The 22,224-nt window shown below is 39.8% G+C and overlaps 1 protein-coding gene across 8 annotated transcripts in view; it reads left to right on the top strand.

Moving 5' to 3' along the window:
* SAMD12 (sterile alpha motif domain containing 12) overlaps positions 1–22,224 on the top strand; it is a 489,284-nt gene that overhangs the window by 377,782 nt on the left and 89,278 nt on the right. For 2 of the 8 annotated variants that reach the window (XM_034966524.3, XM_034966523.3), the window contains exon 5: positions 2,702–2,846. The exons of 3 other annotated variants lie outside the window; for them this stretch is intronic. In XM_034966524.3, coding sequence (XP_034822415.2) covers positions 2,702–2,846 — 145 coding nt within the window. Of the gene's footprint in view, positions 1–1,290; positions 2,561–2,585; positions 2,847–22,224 lie in introns of those variants that run through there. 3 more of the 8 variants (XR_004673048.3, XM_034966526.3, XM_034966525.3) reach the window with 3 other exon arrangements.

The raw sequence follows: 22,224 nt of genomic DNA, 5'->3' as shown, positions 1-22,224 counted from the left end.
TTATAAGTTTGGCATAGTAAAAGATTAACAACAACTAATATAATAGGACAATTATAGCAATATACTATAATAAAAGTAATGTGAATCTCTCCCTCTCTCTCTCTGAAAATATCTTATTTTACTGTACCTACTGTACCAAGGATAACTGCAACCATGGAAAACAAGGCCTCAGATAATGGGAGACTAACTACTGGTATTTGTCTGATTTTCTTGTGATTCAAGATACCTACTTTAAGGTTTTCTGGCCTATATTTTGACAATCTGTCATCTTTGTGTTAACTTTCTTTCTTCAGTTCCTTTGCCAAATGTAAATTCTTAATTTCTCTTTTATCCATACAGTTTTATTATTTACACTTATGGGGCCAAGCCTGTAATTCCAGAACTTTGGGAGGCCAAGGAGGGTGGATCACTTGAGCATAGGAGTTTGAGACTAGCCTGAACAACATGATGAAACACTGTCTCTACAAAAAAATACAGAAGTTAGCCATGGTTTGGTGGCATGTGCCTGTGGTCCCAGCTTCTAGGGAGGCTGAGGTGGGAGGATAACCTGAGCCCAGGGAGGTCAAGGCTTCGGTGAGGCATGATTGTGCCACTGTACTCCAGCTTAGGCAACAGAGTGAGACCCAGTCTCCAAATAAATAAATACACATATTGCATATATCACTCAAATATCATTGTTTTGTTTTGTGTGTTGGAGGAATATTAGTAAAACCTGGTTTATTTATTGCAGAATTTCTTATAACTGGAATGTTTATATACATTGAAGCTATTTAAATTATTTTTAGAGTACTTTGTTGATACCATACCATTTGATTTTTATGAAAACTTTGAAGAGTAGGTGAGCAGGTATCCCCATTTCATGGATGAGGAAACTGATTTGACTCAGATGTCATGACCTGCCCAGATTCACAGAGCTCATCCGTTGCCATGCCACAACAAACAGGCAAATCCCTTGTTCCCTAGGCCAGCAGTATGCTTATCAAGAGTTGGGATTATTTCCAAAAAGGTATAATCATCTTAAACTTCTCCATGAAAAAGTCACTTACCACTTAAGAAGAGAGTCACATCAAAATGTTTGTTTTGATAAGTATGGATTGACTTACTACATTGGGCTAAGAAGTAAGCTCAATGGTCTTAAAAGAGGCAGAGGTGTTAGTCTGCTAAAAGGCAACTCATCTCTTTGAACACTGTTGGGGGAAATAAGTTTTTTTAATGAGTCCTGTTCTGAAAGTGATGAGTACAGATAATTTATGGTTTTCAAGGTAAGCCATTTTCTACACCTGCCCTCAGATTACACAGATAGAATGAACCATTGGGCCAAGAAGAACAGAAACTTGAGTATGAAGAATGGGAAGTAAGAAGAAGTTTCTAATCACTCTCGCATCAGGAAATGTCCTCCCGGAAAATGAGTATGTAGTTAACTTTGACCTCGGTGCAGACCATAAAGACAGATGGGAGAGAAATATTGGACTCTGGTCCCTAAAATCAATGAATACTATCCCAGGGATGGCACTAATGAGCTGGGGGTCAGGTGGTTGTTTGTAGGGGAAGGTAAAGCCGAGCTCTTGGCTCCTGCTGGTAAAGGAAAAGGTGATTGAATGATGGGGTGGTAGAGGGCTCATTCTTCAGTGTAATCTTAATTACATTACAAAATGCTGTTCATCAGCATTTTGTGGACAAGGAGAAAAAAGCTCAGTCAACTGCTGGTTGACTCTTTAATCTTGGCTTGTCCTTCAGCACCACGGGCAATCGCAAGCAAGACCTGTGTTCTCTGACTGAGCATGCCTCCCTCGTAAAAAAATTCCTTTTGCATAATCCAATTGAGCAACGCTTGTAGTCGGCACTTTAAGAAGAATCAGTATTTTAAATATTTGCCAAATGAGCTCAAAAGATTATAAAAACAATAATTATAGCTTCCATTTACTGACTACGTACTAGGTGCCAAGCATTGTGTTTAACAAGCACCATTTCAATTACTCAGGGGTAAAAACCCTAGGGTACAAATACCATTATTACCTCCATTTTGCAGATGAGGAAATTGAGGCTTAGAGATGTGGAATGAGTTGCCCGAGGTTACAAAGCTAATAAGTGGCAAAACCAGAATGCAAATCCAGAACTGTCTGACTCCAAAAATGAATTTCTGTATTCTTAAATTTCGTATGAGTTATCCACTGCTGCTTAACAAAGTATTCAAAAATTTAGCCACTTAAAACAACAAACGTTATTATATCTCATGGTTTCTGAGAATCACAAATCTAGGAGTGGCTTAACTGGGTGTTTCTGATGCAGTCTTTCTTGACGTTGCAGTCAATGTGTCAATCAGGGCTGCAGTCATCTGAAGACTCCACCAGAGCTAGAATATTCGCTTCCAACATCACTCATGTGGCTGTTGGCAAGAAGCGTTAGCTCCTCATCATGTGGGCTTCTCTACAGGGCTGCTGAGTTTCATCTATAAATAAAGATATCCTACAGGGATTTTAATGAGGATCACCTGAGATAACCTATGAGCTAGTGAGAGGTAAGCTGAAGCAGGCTGCACAAATTTTGGATAATATTATTAATGAATTTATTGCCATCTTGCCTAGGATATTCAGGAATATGGAGATATCCCTGACTCTTCCAAAAGAATGACCAAGATCATGCCTAATTACCTCCATGTCCTGGGAAAGCCCCGCTCTAATGGAGATGGCATCTTCTCCAGGGCTCTATAGGGTGGAGAAGATGAAGAAACCTGCACACAGCCCCCATGAAGATTCCAGTGTTGTGGCTGGGAATCTCTGTCTCCCTTTATGTTGGCTACATGAAAAACGAGTGTTTGCTTACAGAGACCTGGTGGCCATTAGAAGGTGAGCACCCAAACCCTTTGGTATCCTAGCCCACATATCGAGATCCCAACCCTGGATGGGAAGAACAAATGGCCTGGGTAGAAAATAAATCCAAGGCTAGCCTAAGAGCAGAGTATGATGGAAAGTCTTTGGTGTAAGAAAAACCCATCTGTGCTCATATTTGCTGGGAGGAAACTGGTGCCCATTAAGGTTGTGTAACCTGTAGAACAAAATATTTTGTATGTAAAGCACCTAGAAGAGTGTCTGGCACATAATAGGTACTCAGTAATAGAAGAGTCTTGGTAGTTTTGTTATTATTGTCATCATTCCAACTTCATATGGCTGTTTGAGGATTACTATATGCAATTATTTGTTTAAAATCTTATCGTTCATTAGATTGTAAATTCCATGAGAACAGGAACCTTGTATATCTGTCCTATTTACTACTATATTCCTAGTGCCTAACAAAGAGAAGATACTCAGCAAATATTACATGTATGAATATATCTAAATGTAGAGCTTTGTATGTACTAGGTGATCCATGGTTGATAATTATCAGCATTATAATCATCACCATACCATTCCCATTACCATCATCATCATCATCACCACCACCACCATCATCCCCATCCTCACGGCATAAGAATACCCTGGTGTGATAATTCAACAGTGTTCTCAGTGTATGACAATGAGACTTAATTTCTTTTCCACTTCAGGTACTTCTGGTTCACAGAAGAATCTGGGTGTTTTCTTTTTTTCCATGGTAAAAAAAGACCTGCTCCACCATATTGGTATAATGTTGTTATGGCTTGAGGAAAAAAATTGTATTCCTAAAAAATCTTAACAAGCCCTGTAATCAGATTCAACACAAATCTCTTGGAGTGATAGTCCACTGGTGTTGAATCCCATCTTCACTATTTTCTTTGTGGCCTTGGAAGAGTTACCAAACCTGTCTGGATCTTCATGGCCTCATTTCTAAAAGGACAAAAGTAAAAACTAACCAAAATACCGATAAGGCTATTGTAAAGAAATAACAGATGCTTTTTGTCTAATCTCTTGCATGTGTCCTTTCCATGGTAGATGTTCAAAAATATTTATAGAATGAATGTGTTGACTAGATGAATGATATAATTTATGTCTATAGCTTCACTACTCATTCCAACAGCTAAGTCAGCACAAGGGATAGCCTTTGAAATTCTAGGGAACTCTGAAGGGTTGGAAGATGTAAGTTCCAGGACTCGCTGTGACTTTGGGCAAGTCCTGAGATATGATTCAGGGTCTCAAGGGTCTTATCCACATAATAGGAGGAAATTCTGTTTGCACAACAATGAGAATGCACTTACTGCCACTAAACTGTACGCTTAAAAATGATTACAATGATAAATTTTAATTGATTTTATCACAAAGAGGAAAATTCTGGCTAGCTAGAGTACTAGCTTTCTGGATACTAAGACTTGAGACCAAAAATATTGGCTAGCATGTATAATCCCTTACTTATGCCAAACACTGGTAAAATGTCAGATGCATGATCTCACGTAATCCTCTCAGTGGTCCTGTGAGTGAGATATTATTACTACCCCCATTTTATAGATGAGGAAACAGAAGCTTAATGAAGTATTTCTAGAGCTGGAGTTTAAAGCCATGTGTGTCTCTTTGGAGAGCTCTTGTGCTTTCCTACTTAATATTCTGAAGTTCTTTTTGTTTGTTTGTTTGTTTTGTTTTGTTTTTGACAAATAACCAAATCACAAATGTAGGCAGCTCAAATCTTGGTCACATGAGCTTTGATAGAGAAGGTGGTATGGAGACCTGATACAGTTTGAGAAAGGCCTTGTTTGCTTCCGTTCTTTGAAGCTCCCAGTGCATTGGAACAGAGGGAGAAAAGGAAGGAGGAGATGGAAGAGAGGCAACAGCAGAAAACAGTGCCAAGATGCAGTTACCAATATATTTCTGAATTTTTTTAATGTTTACATTTGATTCTTATATTTGCATGATTTTAATGACAAAAAATACTTTATTGGGCAAAGACATCGAAAGTCCCAATCAAGGTCCTACAAGATTAGAAAGCCTGAGCTAATGGCTTTCCAGCCTTCTGCTTCCAGCTTCCCACCTTCCAATTCCTCTCATAGTAAGAGGCCCTGGGTGGCATTGTGATATAACCTCAGCTGGCTCTTGGCATTCCCATAGACAGGGCTTCCAGGCTTCTCTTCTTACAGCTGGAGAAAGGAACAGCAAATCCAAGACTCTCATCATATTATTGGTTTGACAACACATAGCTATTAGGACCACAACCCAGGAAGGGTTGCTCCTTCGAATCTCCTCCCATGGACTTGACTGATTCTTAAAATAGTTGCAGTAGTCATAGTTATAACAATAACAGCAGCTGATACATAGAGGGCTGATAAATATGCTCTACGTAACTCATTAGTGTATCCCAACAATTAGGTAAGGTAGGTACAATCATTAGTCATTTTTTTCCATCTTTTTTCTCTAAGAGACAGGGACACCTAGAGTAATTTATCCAAGGTTACAAAATTTTTAAGACATGGAGGTGGAATGTAATCATGGACAATGTCAACCATTTATGGAGCATTTACAGTGAGATTGTTGCAAGGATTGAATGGAATAATTAACCATCTAACCCAGACCCTCACACCAATCCTGTGGACATGGTATCATAACCACCATCCTCAACTTACAGATGGGAAAGGCAAGACTTAAGGAAGTCAAAGAACTGGCTGCTATTACACAGTTCAGAGGTGGCAGAGCCATGGGGTCAGTCTTGTGCCAAAGCACAAACTATGTCCCTTCTGCCCTTTGGTCTTCTCAGGGCTGATTAGAAAACGAGAAGGTAGATTTCCAACTTTTTGCAGCATGACTTTACCTGGTCTCCTTAATAGTGCCGTGCTGCGAGTTTCTGTTGTTTCTGTTTTCATCCAAATAAAGCATAAGAGAAAGTTCTAGCCTCCTAAAGCATAACATCACATCTTAAGGGCCAAATTTGATAGTAAAATATATTGTTCTATTCAGTCTCCATATCAAATTTCTTACAGAAGATGGATGTCATTTGTGCTGCCTTTTGTAGGCACAAGTTGCAATTGCTTTTCAGCAATCATTTCTTATAACAGTGCAGAACAATTCCAGCCAGCCCAGGCGAGGTTTTTTTCATAATTCTGTAATAATCCATTATTTTATATTTATTCCATCAGTTTCAACAGTTCACAAGAACATCTATAATCTTAGATCCAGTAATCAACTGTTCCTGAATTGCCCCGTCCTAAATTTAGGCCTCACACTTGGTAATTTAGCTAGAGAGTTTCATTGGTGAGTGCCACTCTTTCACGGTTGAGGCAAAGTGCTACTATTTGGGCTGTATTTAATTCTTATTATTTAGCAAGTTGAACTGTATACCACGGAGTTTAATAATGCAGGGTGTAATTGCTCTAATGCTATGAAGGCACATGGCTGCTGACTTCCTCAGTCTTCACTAGGTCTCGCTGGCAAATGAGATGTTGCTGCTCAGTGAGGCTTCTCTGCTTCAATATTTTAAGAAAACAAATATCGTTGCAGTGTGGCATTTGTAGAAGAATCTGTTAAAGGGATGAAGTAGTCACAAGCCAGAGCTACTCATAACTGCGAATATTCATTGATTGAGGAATTCCTGAGTGCTTGACAATGTATGTCAGCTTATTTAATCTCACAACAACCATAGAAGGTGGGTCCTATTACTACCTCATTTAAGAGGCTTAAAGAGATTAGTTTATAGCATATCACATAGTCCGTGGCAGAGAATCCCTCTCCAGGATCAAACGTTTGCAAATACTATTGCGTTGTCTTCCCAGGACTACTTTCAGTTCTTTTTGCAGAGCATTAAGGAAAGAATGAGAGAGACAGAAAGCTCCACACATTCTTATGAAGAATAAAGAAAGTCCCAAGTGAGCTGTGAATACTGGATGTTTATTTGCCTGTTTCCCAGGTGGACTGTCATGACACTAATCACCAGTCATGGTGGTCCTTGTTTCTTTTGCCCCTTCCACTCTTCAAATATGATCTCAACAACTGAGAACAAAATGAATTTCACTCTGAAGTATAAAGTATCTTATTGAAGCTTTATCTATTCCCACTGCTAAGATCTCTTTCACTTTGTAGTAAGATTGACATTTGATTGCATGATGAAAACGACTCCTCCTTTATCAAAATGTTTAAGCTTTGAGGGCACCAGTATACATGTTTTTAAAAATAGACTTCTCATGCTTGTAATCCCAGCACTTTGGGAGGCCAAGGTGGGCGGATCACAAGGTCAAGAGATCGAGACCATCCTGGTCAACATGGTGAAACCCCATCTCTACTAAAAATACAAAAATTAGCTGGGCATAGTGGCACATGCCTGTAGTCCCAGTTACTTCAGAGGCTGAGGCAGGAGAATCACTTGAACCCGTGAGGCAGAAGTTGCAGTGAGCTGAGATCGCGCCACTGCACTCCAGCCTGGCGACAGAGCAAGACTCCGTCTAAAAAAAAAAAAGACTTATAATAATCATATGTATTTAAAGACCATATAAATGTATGTTATTTGTTAATGGACTGAGAATGGCATCTTACCCTAAATTTGAGGTTTGAGATTTACACATCTGAAACAACAGAGCAGATTTCAAGAAAAATGACAATAGAATTGACAGTTTATTTGGATTATACCTTCTGATTACCAAGAAGTGGATAAAAATTCTAAAATGTAACATACTTACCTAAACATAACTTGGAATTCATCAGCCAAACAATGAACATTTTGAGAGTACTTATGTAAGAAAAAGTGGATAAAAATCAATTCTGCTTCTAAAAATATTTAGAAATCCAAAAAACTTGGCCATAGCTGCTAAGAAATTATTCATTTTTAATGTTTCATTTTATAGAAATAATTAAATTTTATTATGACTTACTTATCTCTAAAAAACAACAAAAAATAATCACTATATATAATTTGTATTATTTATTGCTTCCTTCAATAAGTATTTCTTTCTTTTTTTTTTTTTTTTGAGATGGAGTCTTACTCTGTCACCTAGGTGGGAGTACAGTGGCATGATCTTGTCTCACTGCAACCTCTGTCTCCTGGGTTCAAGTGATTCTCCTACCTCAGCCTCCCAAGTAGCTGGGACTATAGCCACCTGCCACCATGCCTGGCTAATTTTTGTATTGTTCAGTAGAGACGGGGTTTCACCATGTTGGCCAGGCAAGTCTTGAACTCCTGACCTCAAGTGATCCATCCACCTTAGCCTCCCAAAGTGAATAAATATTACTCAAATGCCACATCAGGAAGACAGCAGCAAGTGAGATGCAGTAGCTGAGTACATTCCACTGGGGAAGACAAGTTCTAAACGCAAAACCAAATCAGTATGTGTAATTTCAGATGATGATAAATATTATGACAAACATAAAGCAAAGTTAGGAAATAGACAATGCCTTCTTCAAGGAGAAAAGTAGTCAAGGAAGGCCTTTTAGGGAGGTAGAATCCAAGCAGAGACTAACAAATGAGAAAGAGTGTTTTAATCTTTTTCATGTAGTCTTCACCAAAAAACATCGAGAAACCACCAGTCTTATCTAAAGGAAAATAATTCTCCCCTAATTTCTGCCTTGCCATAGTTTTTCTAGTTTGTCTTTCTTTGGAAAACAATTCTCTAAGATAAAAAGATCTCAGTTCATCTTTCCTTTAACATTACTCCCAAAGTGAGGCCAAACCACTTCATTTGTCCCAAAGGTGAGCCAAACTTGAGCAGCTCTACTGTGGGAACCAGTTCTACTCACAACTAGCTGGCAATCTCTGTTTTTGAAGGCTGCTATTTGAGTGGAGCTACCCCATCCTTTGGACTCGTCAGAGACCCCTGTTCTCATGGGAAACAACTTACCATTTCACAAATCTACATGATTCCCTAACCCAGCTGTTTTACCAGAATGATAAAAGTGCTATGTGGGCCTTTCCCGTTCTCCAGACTGGGAGTGAGGAGTTCATATGCTAACCTAGAAATAATACCTTGTGCTGCCATCTGGGGCTTCACAACCTCTTTTCCCAGCCTTTAGGGAAAGGAAGAGAAGGCAAGGAGATGCCATTGGATGGGATTCTCCTAAAAGCCAGACACTATCCCAAGCACCTGATACCCTTTATTTTATATAATCTACCTGGGAGCTCAGGAATGTCCTCATTTGACAGGTGAGAGAAAACTGAGGCCCATAGTGCTTAAACCACTTCTTTTAAGTTACCCAGTTCATAAGAGGTAGACCTGAGATTTTATCCCATTTCAGGTTCCAAAACTATCTCTCTTCTTTCTACTACAGAGGTCCGGGAAGATGTCAATTACTCTTGAATTCCAAATAATATATGGAACTCTCCACTGCTCAGCATATCCAAAAACCTACCTAATTGTCATGGTCAGTGCCTTGCATGTGGGACATCAAAGCCACAAGTTAAAGTCTCAGCCAAAGAAAGTTACAGTTTCTAGAAATATAATTTCCAATAGGAGAAGATATTTCAGGCAGTAAACTGACTGCCTTAACTGTGGGTGCCAAAACCCTATGGGGGATTTATCGAGAAGTTGAAATAAGAAACAAGACAAATACATTTAGACTTCACTGAATTCCTCACAGTTTGGGAGGAAGAAAAATATTATTCTCTGGAAATGGAAAAAAAATAGATTCATTCCTCTCTGCTATTACATGGGTCCAGCTGAGCAATAACGCACTGCGAAGCCAAATGCTCTGATCAGTTTCTCTGAGCTGTTATTAAAGTTTGCAAAATATTGCTCAGACTCTTTCTGGCAGAGTTTCAATATTGTCTATTTAAACTGGAATTGGGCTGGTACCGTTCATTTCTGTTAAACCTGCCAAAGCTGGTGGTCCCACTGCACAAATCTCCCGGCGCCACAGCCTTCATCCTGCAAGGCTGGCAACACCCTGAGAGCCTACACCCTCTGTTGGCTTTCTGATGTGACTCAGGTCAAGAATGACTGAATCAACCTTCCTCCCCTTTCTCTTTGCCTCCCTTTCTCACCCTCAGCACACCACACACATACACACACACACGTGCACATGCACACGCTGGCCCTTCACTTGCAGGAGGAAAGAAAGGAGCTATGCAGAACAGTGCATCTGTCTGGGAAGGTGTTAACTCTGCTAAAGCTGGAGACTCTCAGCCTGGTGTTCTAATAAGGACATGAGAACTCTTTTCCTCTGCTGATATAGCAGATGCTATTACCCTCCAACAATCTCCCTTACCATTCCCCAACTTTGCCCTCTACCCTCACTTCAGCCCAGCTGAACCTGTTCCATGTCCTCAAATACCCCATGTTCTTTCTTGCCCTGGGCTTTACTTCTGCTGATCCTCTGATGGGAATACATTTCCTCTCTCCCCTTCTGGTAAACTCCAGTTTACCCTCTAGGTTGCAACTTGGGCAACATCCCTCTGATCCCCCAGGATGATTTAGATGCCCCTGTTATGTGTTTCTATGGGGAGCTTAAGCTTATCTCATCTAATCACAACCTTGATTTTAAGTAAATGGTCTCCTGAACACAACTACCAGCTCTGAGACTCAGGAGGAGGCCTGTCTTATCCTCCTCATGTAGAACAGTGGGGTAAATGCTGTAACAGAGGGACCAAAAAGATATATGAAAGCTCCAATACACTATACTTTTATTTCTTGCACAGATAACATTACGAGGCAAGTGAACAGGTAGGCAGGATGGTCTGAACTTCTGCCATCATCAATAAGTGGCTTTCAAAGTCTTCCTAAAGACTTCTCCATTCAATCCAGCTGGAAAGTAAGAGAGTATGAAGGAGTGCCTTGCAGAAGGCTTTTTTTTTTAGACCAGTACTAGAAGTGTGTACATCACTGTTGTTCACACCACATTCTCATGGCAAGAACTCAATCACATGGCCATACCAAATTGCAAGCGATGCTGGGGCATGTAGCATCTGGCAACTACTCCTAGTAACAGGTAGGCAGAAGAAGGATCATAAATTTTGGTGGACAGGTAGCCTCTTTGCTACATCCTTCTATCCCCAGTGCCTAACACACAATAGCCAAATAATAAATAGTTGCTAAATAAATCAATAAAGAGTTTTAAAAAACTTAGGGCATAAAACATCACCTTAATATACTCCAAGCTGTGATATAGGACTATATTCTCACAACTGCTTTGAATAAAAAACTGCAAACTACCAAAGGTCAGACAGGCAGTAAAAATCTCAATTTCCTTAGCCACTTTTATTGTTCACTAGTTGAATGACAGTGCCTGGCACAATACCCAGGATATAGGTTCTGTTCAATGAATATGGGTCGAATGAATGAATTATTGGAAATCATAGGTTATTGAGATTAGAAGTGACCTGAACATAACCATGGTTTTATTATGCTTGCCAAGTGATCTGTCAGTTCCCCCTTCCTAGGAAGTGCATCACTCCCAGAGTTAGCACCTGCCATCTTAGGTCAGCCCTGACTCTAGGAAACTCCTTTCTTCCTTTGATCTAAAGCCTGGCTCCCTGCTGTAGCACAGAGTTGAAAGAAAGAAATTCAAATATTTTATCATCTGCTCTGTGCCAGGCATTGTCCTGGGTGCATTTATGTTATTTCACTTATTCCCCATAACAACTCAGAGAAGGAAATTACTGCTGTGGCTCAGTCCACCCTCTTCCCTGCCTGGATTGCTGCCTTATTATTAATAACCTTCTAATTGTGCTCCTTGCTTTCACTGTTGCCCTCTTATAAGAAGTCTGAACCTAAGATTATCTTTTTAAATTGTAAATCAAAAGTCATCACTTCCCTTCTTAAAACCCCACACTGGCTTTCCATTGCACTTGGAATAAAATCCAAATTTTTTGTCGTCACCCACAAGCCCACTTGATTGGGTTCCTTCCTGCCCCTCTGATTTGGTCTCAGCCACTCTCCTGCTCGCTCATTGTGCTGCAGGCACACCAGCCTTCTTTCCTTTCTTGAATACCTCAAGTTTATTTGCACTCCAGGGCCTTTCCACTTGCTATTTTCTCTGCCTGGAGCCCTCTGCCCCCAATTCTTTCTTGGGCTGATTCCTTATTGCCATTCAGTTTTCAGTATAAATGCATTTTTCTCGGTGAAACCTCTGATCGTAGAATGTAGAGTAGTTCTCCAGTCTCAACTTGTCCTTCTGTCCCTATAGGTCACACAAATTGTGTGTTCTCCAAAGGAGCTCAAACCTGACTGCATACATCAGACCCACCAGGGAAGCTTCCAAGAAACGTCGTTATCCAGGAAGCTTCCCTAGCAATTCTGATTTCATATGTCCTCTGGATTGTTTAGGAATCAGTAGTTGGAATAGCTCTCCTAAATGATCCTGATGTGTAGCCAGTCTAGAAAACCATGAGTCCAATATTTCTGTCTGGGATAGAATCCCGCTTCAATATCTGATTAGCTCTACACCTTGGGCAAGCCATTTAGCCTGTTTAATCCTCATATCTAAAATTGTGACAAGAATAGTATCTATGTCACAGGTTTATTGTGAGCACTGGAGGAGAATTTCAAGTGAAACGCTTAGCATGGTGCCTGGCCCACAGCAAGCCCTCATTAAACGTTGGCTCCTATTATGATTGTTACCCTCCTACTCCTTTTACTCCCTCTCCTCCTTCTCCTTGGCAGCTTTTCAGGGATGTCAAGGCAACCATCACAAAATACCTCTCTTCCAGGCCAGTAACACTCAGTTTTCTTTTTTTTAATCCTTTTCCACATGGCAGATTCATATTTCTTCTCTCATAGACAGATCACATCCCAGGAGGAGGTGTTGTATTTCTGCACCCCAGAACTCATAAGGGTTGAAGCCTCTGATGCAATAAATGTAGATAATTGGGCTCCAGCTCTGAACTTCGGATGGCACTCATTACTGGCCCTGGTAGGGCAGCCGTGTGTGGCCTCTCATTCCGGGGAAGTCTTCTTATAGGGGAACTCTATGTGAGAGTGTCTGTAATGAAGGGGGAGACTGGAGAGAGAGTATGGGAGTTTGTTTCCTGAATGCTTTTCATCCTGACATGCTTAGTTGAGAGTCAGAGCCCAGCCCACATTAACTCATTGAGTTCCTGGAGTTTGTTGTAGATTTTCAGCCTTTTTCATTATAGTCAACACCATAGGAGCCAAAATAATGAAAATAGTGTTTGATGAAGTGGGAAAAGCAGGTCTCAATGTCCATAGTGAAGTTAGAAAGGAGAAGGAGAGAAGGCTAAATGTAAAAAGCAAAGTGCACATTAGTTAGTAATAAGGCATACTGTGGACTTGGGGGGACATGTAAATAAGTCAGGGAGAAAGAATTCTAGACATTGTACAGGAGATACAATTTTCCTAAGTCTTCTTTCTTTTTTTATTGCTGTTTATCTTGCAAAGGCAAGATAAATAAGTTTGATTTTTTATTTATTTATATATTTTAAATTTTTATTATTTTATTTTTACATAAGTTATTTGGGTACAGGTGGTATTTGGTTACATGAGTAAGTTATTTGGTGGTGATTTGTGATTTTGGCGCACCCATCACCCAAGCAGTATACACTGCACCATATTTGTAGTCTTTTATCCCTCGCCCCCCTCCCACTCTTCCCTTCAAGTCCCTAAAGTCCATTGCATCATTCTTATGCCTTTGCGTTCTCATAGCTTAGCTCCCACATATCAGTGAGAATATACGATGTTTGGTTTTCCATTTCCATACTTCACTTAGAATAATAGTCTCCAGTCTCATCCAGGTCACCGCAAATGCTGTTAATTAATTCCTTTTTATGGCGGAGTAGTATTCCATCGTACATATGTACCACAGTTTCCTTATCCACTCATTGACTGATGGGCATTTGTATTGGTTCCACGATTTAGCAATTGTGAATTGTGCTGCTATAAACATGCATGTGCAAGTATCTTTTTCGAATAATGACTTTTCTTCCTCTGGGTAGATACCCAGTAGTGGGATTGCTGGATCAAATAGTAGTTCTATTTTTAGTTCTTTAAGGAATCTCCACACTGTTTTCCATAATGGCTATACTAGTTTACATTCCCACCAGCAGTGTAGAAGTGTTCCCTGATCACTGCATCCAAGCCACCATCTACTGTTTTTTGATTTTTTGATTATGGCCATTCTTGCAAGAGTAAGGTGGTATTGCATTGTGGTTTTGATTTGCATTTCCCTGATCATGAGTAATGTTGAGCATTTTTTCATATGTTTATTGGCCATTTGTGTATCTTCTTTTGAGAATTGTCTATTCATGTCCTTAGCCCACTTTTTGATGGAATTGTTTGTTTTTCTTTTTCTTACTGACTTGTTTGAGTTTGTTGTAAATCCTGGATATTAGTCCTTTGTCAGATGTATAGATTGTGAAGATCTTCTCCTACTCTGTGGGTTTTCTGTTTACTCTGCTGACTGTTCCTTTTGCCATGGAAAAGCTCTTTAGTTTAACTAGGTCCCAGCTATTTATCTTTGTTTTCATTGCATTTGCTTTTGGGTTCTTGGTCATGAAATCCTTGCCTAAGCCAGTATCCACAAGGGTTTTTCCAATGTTATTTTCTAGAATTTTTAGCTTCAGGTCTTAGGTTTAAGTCTTTAATCCATCTTGAGTTGATTTTTATATAAGGTGAGAGATGAGGATCCAGTTTCATTCTCCTACATGTGGCTAACCACTTATCTGAGTACCATTTGTTGAAAAGGGTGTCCTTTCCTCACTTTACGTTTTTGTTTGCTTTGTCAAAGATCAGTTGCCTATAAGCATTTGGGTTTATTTCTGAGTTCTCTATTCTGTACCATTGGTCTATGTGCCTATTTTTATACCAGTAACATGATGTTTTGGTGACAATGGCCTTGTAGTATAGTTTGAAATCAGGTAGTGTGATGTCTCCAGATTTGTTATTTTTGCTTAGTCTTGCTTTGGCTATGTCTAAGTCTTATTCTTAGTCATGGGTCACTTCGCTTTCTCTTAAGGTTGAGATCTGCTTTTGTGTGGTGAGGTACATTTGGGGAATGGGGAAGATAGGATCACAGGTAATCATAACATTTTGTATTAGTTAAATATTCTTCAAGCTCTATAACATGTTCAATTACATCCCTATGAGTAAGAAGTAAACCACATAACAATATTCTTGTCTAAGCAATGAGGAAAGTGACTTACCCAGTATCATATTCCATGTTATACCAGGCCAAGTAGGAAAACCCATGTCATCTTTTTTTTTAACTCTCATTTTAGGCTTCTGGGTACATGTGCAGGTTTGTTACATAGGTACACTCGGTCATGAGGGTTTGTTATGTAGATTATTTCATCATCTAGGTACTAAGCCTAGTACTCAATAGTTATTTTTTCTGCTCCTTTCCCTCCTTCCACCCTCCACCCTCAAGTAAGCCCCAATGTCTGTTGTTCCCTTCTTTATGTCCACGAGTTCTCATCATTTGGCTCACACTTATAAGTGAGAAGATGTGATATTTGTTTTTCTGTTCCTGCGTCAGTTTGCTAAGGATAATGGCCTCCAGCTCCATCTATGTTCTCACAAAAGACATGATCTCATTCTGTTTTATGGCTGCACAGTATTTCATGGTGTGTATGTACCACATTTTCTTTATCCAGCCTACCATTGATGGGCATTTAGGTTGATTCCATGTCTCACTATTGTGAATTGTGCTGCAGTGAACATTCACATGCATGTGTCTTTATGGCAGAATTATTTATATTCTTCTAGGTATATACCCAGTAATTGGACTGCTAGGTTGAATAGTAGCCCTGAAAGCCTATATCCTCTAATTCCTGGTTCAGTGTCCACCCCATCTGATGCTATCAAAGGTTTATGGAATGTTCTACTTATACACCCTCTCACTGTTCCTCAGTTTTCTACACACACACATCCAAAGCTACCATGTTCTTCCAAGCAGCTCTCATCCTAGCCAGATGGCCCCTCTGAAAGTTCTTGACTCCCCCAAGCTGCCTTAGTACCTTCTCTGTGCACCCATGGAACTTTGCTCCTGTCTCAGTTACTACACAGAGTTTACTGGATTCTAATTATTTTTCTTTACAATACTACCTCCTCATTATTACTTTCTCCAGGGCAGGACTATGTATGTACTTATCTTTGTATTACCAGCTTCTTACAAAGTGCACAGCATATAGGGAATCCTCCATAAATGTTTGTTGAATAGTTGGATAAATTGATGGATGGATGGATGGGTGGTCAGATAGTCATATGGACAGAAGTTCTTTCAGGGTGAGTTTTAAAGAAATATACGAGAAGCCAGCTTGCTATCAAAGGAGGATTTTCTTGACTTTCTGATAAAGATAGGATCCATCTGATGCTTTTGGTTTAGAACTAACACCATAATTACTTATCCATGTTCTGCTAGAAATTTCATTGCTGAAATATGGGTTCGGTATGAGGCTTCAGTACGCCCCAGAAAGAAGTATCTTGTCCCAGGCAATAGTGTAATATGAGTAGCATAGTCTCCAGATGGTGAGAATTTTAATCCTGAGTTATTGAGTGTATGATTTCTTGCTAGCAACTTAGCTTCCTCATTCCTCAGTGTCCTCATGTGTTAAATGGGGACAACATTGGTACCTCGTGTACAAATGGTTTGTGAGGATTAAATGATATAATAAATATAAAACACTTAGTATGCACCAGCACTTCGGACAGTGCCTGACACAGAGTAAGCGCTCAATGTGCCTGAGTCCTTTTGTCTTCCTACTGTGTACATATGCATCTCTGTGACCCAGAAAGTCTAGCTGAGTCAGCTCTGTATCTTGAGACTCAGTTCCTGCAGAGCCTGAGGAGGTGATTGAAGCTGCTCTGGAGACTGAACCAGGTGTAATTCACTGCATCCTTAGCCAAGTTACTTCCCATCTCTGAGCCTCAATCTCATCATCTGTCCTTGGAGAGCTGCTTTGATGATTTTGTAAGTTCAAGGTCATATGCTGAGTATCCTCGCTGCGCTTGGCCTGTCCCTGCATATGAATTGAACTGTAAGCTCTTTGAAAAGGGGGACTGTTTTATCCTCACCTTTTCACATCTGATCCCAACTTGCTCTTTAGAAGGCCCTTGATAAAGTTTTGCTGAGTTTGAATCAACTTCCCTAAATCGCTTAACATGCTCTTTTGGAGACTTAGTTGAACTCCTGAACGCTAAGCTCCAGAAAGGTTCTGGCCCATTAACCCTATTCCCCTGCAAACAGTTAGGAACTTAATGATCCTGCTGCCCCCAGCATGGTACAGAGCTCACCCCCTGCAGATCATTCCCAGATCCTTTCTGGGAGCCAGCCTCCAAAAGCCCTGGCAGCACAACTTTGCTGGCAGCATTTGGGAAGTGAGGCCACGTCCTCTGCAAACTTAATGGAGTGGCCTTTTTTTAGTTTCCAGACAACAGCATTGTATTCAGAGGCAGAAGGCTCTCGTTGGGGTTGTAAGCTTTTTTACACCTGTGCCTACATAGCACAGATGTATAACACATTCAACATAAGGGGAATAAATGAATGAATGAATGGGGCATAGTTTTTTGGTAGTACCAACCTCAAGATGTGTAGCATTTAATACAGGAAGAAGTCTAGGGAGAACTACTTTTACTATTTTCTAATAAAAAATGTCTTATCCCCTGAGTAATTTTATGACCTCTATAAGCATAGGGCAGGAGAGGATGCAACAAAAGCTTTTGGTCATTTCAATAAACACTCTCTCCAACTCTCTGCCCTTTTCATGAATTCCCAGTTGAGAAATATCTGTAATAGGTGAGCAATGATAATGTCATTGAATAAAGATTGATGGAAACAGATATAAACCCAAAACGTTTTTAGTGCCAGAAATACTGTTTGCTCAACAATAAGTTACATCAAAGGACTTAAACATTTCCCACAGAGGTCAGCAATTCTGCCAGTGATGTACTGAAATTCACACCTCTGCCAGAAGCGCTCTGTTCCTGGCATGAAACAGAAAAAGTCACATCTGTTAACGTCAGTATCCCAAGGAGGCAATTTTGCCTTTTCTGATTATTGTTCAGGTGCTTTATTCTCCAAAAGCCAGCCTCTGGAAGCTTCTTGGAACATATAAAATTTAAAGCTTTGTTTTAAAATTTATAAATCCCTTTTATTTGTTTTATTTTCTTTTTTTCATTTTTGTAAATCCTTGAACTAAAAATAGAGCCTGTGGCTGTCTGTCCTATGGGAATCTTAGAGGTACTCCTGCTTCAGCAAATATCACCCTTATTCATGTAATTGGCCCCATCCTTAAACAAACCATGTGACCAAAACTACATCTTTAGTTTTCTTTGTGATATTAAAATAATATTGTCCTTTGTCATTCCAGTATTTGTTATTTGAGATTCATGATTTTGGAGTCAAGGTATTTGGAATTAGAAAATAAGGATAATAATAGTAACATTTGCATGCCAAGTGGTTTTTCTTTCCTTACTTCATTGAACTCCTACAATTCCTGTGTGATCTGAGGGTACTATTATTTTGTTGTAATGAGGGAAAGGAGTCACTAGTCAAGGTTAGAACCCAGACCTTTCCAAAGCCTGCAACCAGTGCAGTCCTCAGCCACTCTCATGATCCAAATCCACCTTACCTGTTCTGTGTGTTTTAACAGCACCTATCAACTTCCAACATACAATTTCCTTATTTATTGTGTGTTTTGTTTATTGTCTCTTCCCTCACTAGAATCTGAGTTCTGTGAACACAAGAATTACTTTTTTCTGTTCTATTCATGGATCTATCCCAAGATCGAGAATAGAGCCTGGCATGTTAATCGCACATATATTGCAATTGTTACCCTTACTTGTTTATTGATGGTCCCATGCCACTCTGTGTTTCACTGGTGGAAAAACTGAGGCCAGGAGCCACCTGGTGATTCACTAAAGATGACACCATGAGCAACTTTGCAAGAAAAACAAGATCTCCTAACTGCCAGCCCAATTCTTTGCCTAAATCTCAACTCTCTCTTGCCCTACTTTTATTATGCTATAAAATGAATAACTGTTTATGAGTTCATTCTCAGGCACATTATTGCTTTTATATTACATCAAAGAACTTGAGATGGGCAAAAGACATAGCCCTATTGATTGTTCTCAGAAACTCAACTTTTCCATCCCGCAAGGAATCCTTGCTTAAGGCTCATTTTGAAGACAGGAGCCAGTCTCTAACAGAAGACTGTCTCCAACAAGTCTACCTTCCCATCAGGGCAGGGTCACTGTGGTGATTGGTTTTAGAAATCTTGAAATCAATCAACTGAATTGTTGTATTTCTATCCACCAGACTCCTACAGAACATTAGAACTGACCAGAAGTCGAAATGCTAAGATGTTTTTGGCTCATGGTTGCTCAGTGAGTCAGTGTCTTCTAGGGAAAACCCAGATGCTACAGGAGATAGCATGGGAGTGACTTAGTGTGACTTTGAATGAGGCATTGAATCCGTGGGCCTAATGTATAGGAGAGAAGTCTTGGATGAAAGCTGAAAAAGAAAGTGACAACTCTAGAAGTAAGGGTGTATTAAGATAAAAGGGTTTGTGTTTGGCTTTCAGAAAAGAAGAAAGACTCCAGAGGCTGTCAAGAGAAGATATTTATTTGAGCATAAGTTGTTTTTACATCATCAGCAACAGAGCACACCTCCTAACCCTCATATTAATATCTCTCATTCTGCTTAAGCTGTAATATGTAACTCTTAGTAGAAGACTTAGAGACATTTTTCTACTTCTGATGATAAGTCTAGTCTACTCTACTGTCATACCCATTCTCGAGGCTGCTGGCCCAAAGTGGAGACTTACCTGTGGTTTTGACAAGTCAGATGGCCCCTGTGCATTAAACCTGTGATCTGGATTTGACCTGTCCCATGCTCTGCTGAGGGATGCATCACATTCAGTGCAGTGATTATGATCATAACTGGGAGTCCACCAAGAGCTCTGTGCACTTTAAAATGCACTTCCTCGGCCGGGTGCCGTGGCTCACACTTGTAATCCCAGCACTTTGGGAGGCTGAGGTGGGTGGATCACTTGAGGTCAGGAGTTTGAAACCAGCCTGTCCAACATGGTGAAACCCCATCTCTATTAAAAATACAAAATTAGCCTGGCATGATGGCACACACCTGTAATCCCAGCTACTCGGGAGACTGAGGCAGGAGAATCGTTTGAACCCCAGAGGTGGAGGTTACAGTGAGCTGAGATTGAGGCATTGCACTCCACCCTGGGCAACAGGAGCAAAACTCCATCTCAAAAAGATAAAAATAAAAAGCACTTCCTCACACATTTTTAAATTTTAGATTATTATAAAATCATCCTGAGGTAATTATGGCAGAGATTCTTATCTCCACTTTCTAAATTAGAAATCTGACTTCACAGAGGTTCATGACACTCTAGGTCACATAGCTGGTAAATGACAAAGCCCAAATCCAAGGTCCTCTGCCGCTTTGTTCTTTCCACTATGACATTCTGCCTCCTGCCCACATGGATGTCCTGCAGGCATCTATAATACATATCCAACACCAAATTTTTATCTTCTGCTCTTGAAAAAAACCCAGTCCTCCTCCTCTCGCTTTCCCTGCTGATTTAATAACTGCCCTTCCCTTAATTACCCACCCTAGAAACTTGAGGTCCTCCTGTCTTTTCTCCTGCCACCTGTCTTAGAGTCAACCCAGGATTTTCTTTTTTAGATGTCAAACAAAAATGTCTTCCCTCTTAATTGTAGTCACTGGTACTGCCATGATTCGGGCCTTCATTACCACTTACATGGCCCACATGAATATTCAGTAGTTTAACTCATTCACCAAATCATCACTGAAGTTCTTCTCTGTTCCAGGAACTGTGCTTGGTGCGAGGGAGACTGTTCTGAGGAAAAAGCGAAACATGGATCTTATTTTCATGGTGCTGTGGTCTCAATTAAGTATTAATCAAATAATCACCCCAACAAATGTAAAAACAGCAACTCTGACAATTGCCACAAGGCAAGCCATATAATCCCCTACCTGCAGAACCAGTATGGAGTAAGATTTCTAAACCATAACTATGACCGTGGCACACCCTCTGCTATGAAACTTTCCTAAATGCCCACTGCCTGCATGATAAAATCCAAACCCATTAGCCTGGTATACCTGTCTCTTCATGATCTGGCTCCAAACACTAGATTAGGTTGCAAGCCACTACAACCCCATCTCTCTCCCACCCCTCGCTCAATTAACTCATCCTATGACTAAGCCATAGCTGATCCTTTTATTTATTTATTTATTTTTTACTTCTTGCCATTCCAGAAACAGATCTGTTCTTTCATTCTTCCACATCTTGGCTTAAACAAAACTCTCGTCCAGAAATGCAGTCCCTCTAGCAATACAAGGAAATAGCCTACTCATGCTTCAGGCTGAGCTGAAATGACCACTCCCACTCACTCTCTGGATGTGATTAATTATTCCTCACGGTTTCCAACACGTTTTCCACACTACTAACGTAGCACTTCTCCCATTGTAATCTGATTACTTACTTTTTCCTTTCATCCCACCCCCATCCCTCAGATTTTGAACCACTTTTGGGGAGAGATCGTTTTAATTAATAGAGGTTTGAATTTCTATTTATTTTATTGCATAGAGCCAGACCGTAAATACTAATAGATGAGACAAAAAATATTTTGATCCCTTATTTCTTTTCACTATGAATATCTAATTTCTCATAGGCACTCCTTTCATCCTAATTTAACTTCAAGAAGTTTTCCCCGTAGTTATTTTTTTTTTAGAAATCATACGCAAATAATTCCAGAGGCCTTCATATCTTCGTATTCCACCACACGTCTTCTCTTCTCAATGGACAATATGTCCCCCACCCCTTCTGCCTTTTAAATCTCTCAGGCAGTTGGCACAAGGACAGGTTTTGCATATTTGCATAATCACTGGTTCAATGATTACAAAGTGACCATATCAAAATATGGAAAATGTGTTCTTTGGGAAGGCCTTGATGTGTTTGTTTTTTATTTTTGTTTTTGTTTTTAATGTTTGTAAAGCATCAGGAATTAATGAAGAAACTGTCAAGTCTGTTTCCGTTGCCTTTCCAAGCTTGGCCAAGTCTAGATCTTGTTTCTCTGCTAAAGTGGCTTGAATCATGATTTTTAGCAACTGGCTCCTAGGGTTTGTAACAAGAAATTGAGAAACACATGAGAATAATGAGAACAGCTTTTTGAGAAACTGATTTTATAACAAGATAGGAATGATGGAAGAAAAATGTAGTGATTAACTAAATTCTTGGGAAGGAGGTAAGGTGTTACTTAAAATGTACGCTCTTTAAAGGGCCTATAGATTCCTAGGCTCTGGCAACTGAAATGATCATTTCTTAGAGACTGTCACATTTCCTATTCTAAAACCTAACAGTCACAGAAGTCATAAAATACAGAATCATGGCCAGATTATTTATGTCGATTTAAAT

The sequence above is a fragment of the Pan paniscus genome, chromosome 7, assembly GCF_029289425.2.
Source record: "Pan paniscus chromosome 7, NHGRI_mPanPan1-v2.0_pri, whole genome shotgun sequence".
Lineage (NCBI taxonomy): Eukaryota > Metazoa > Chordata > Mammalia > Primates > Hominidae > Pan > Pan paniscus.
This window is presented reverse-complemented; position numbering and strand designations above follow the sequence as displayed.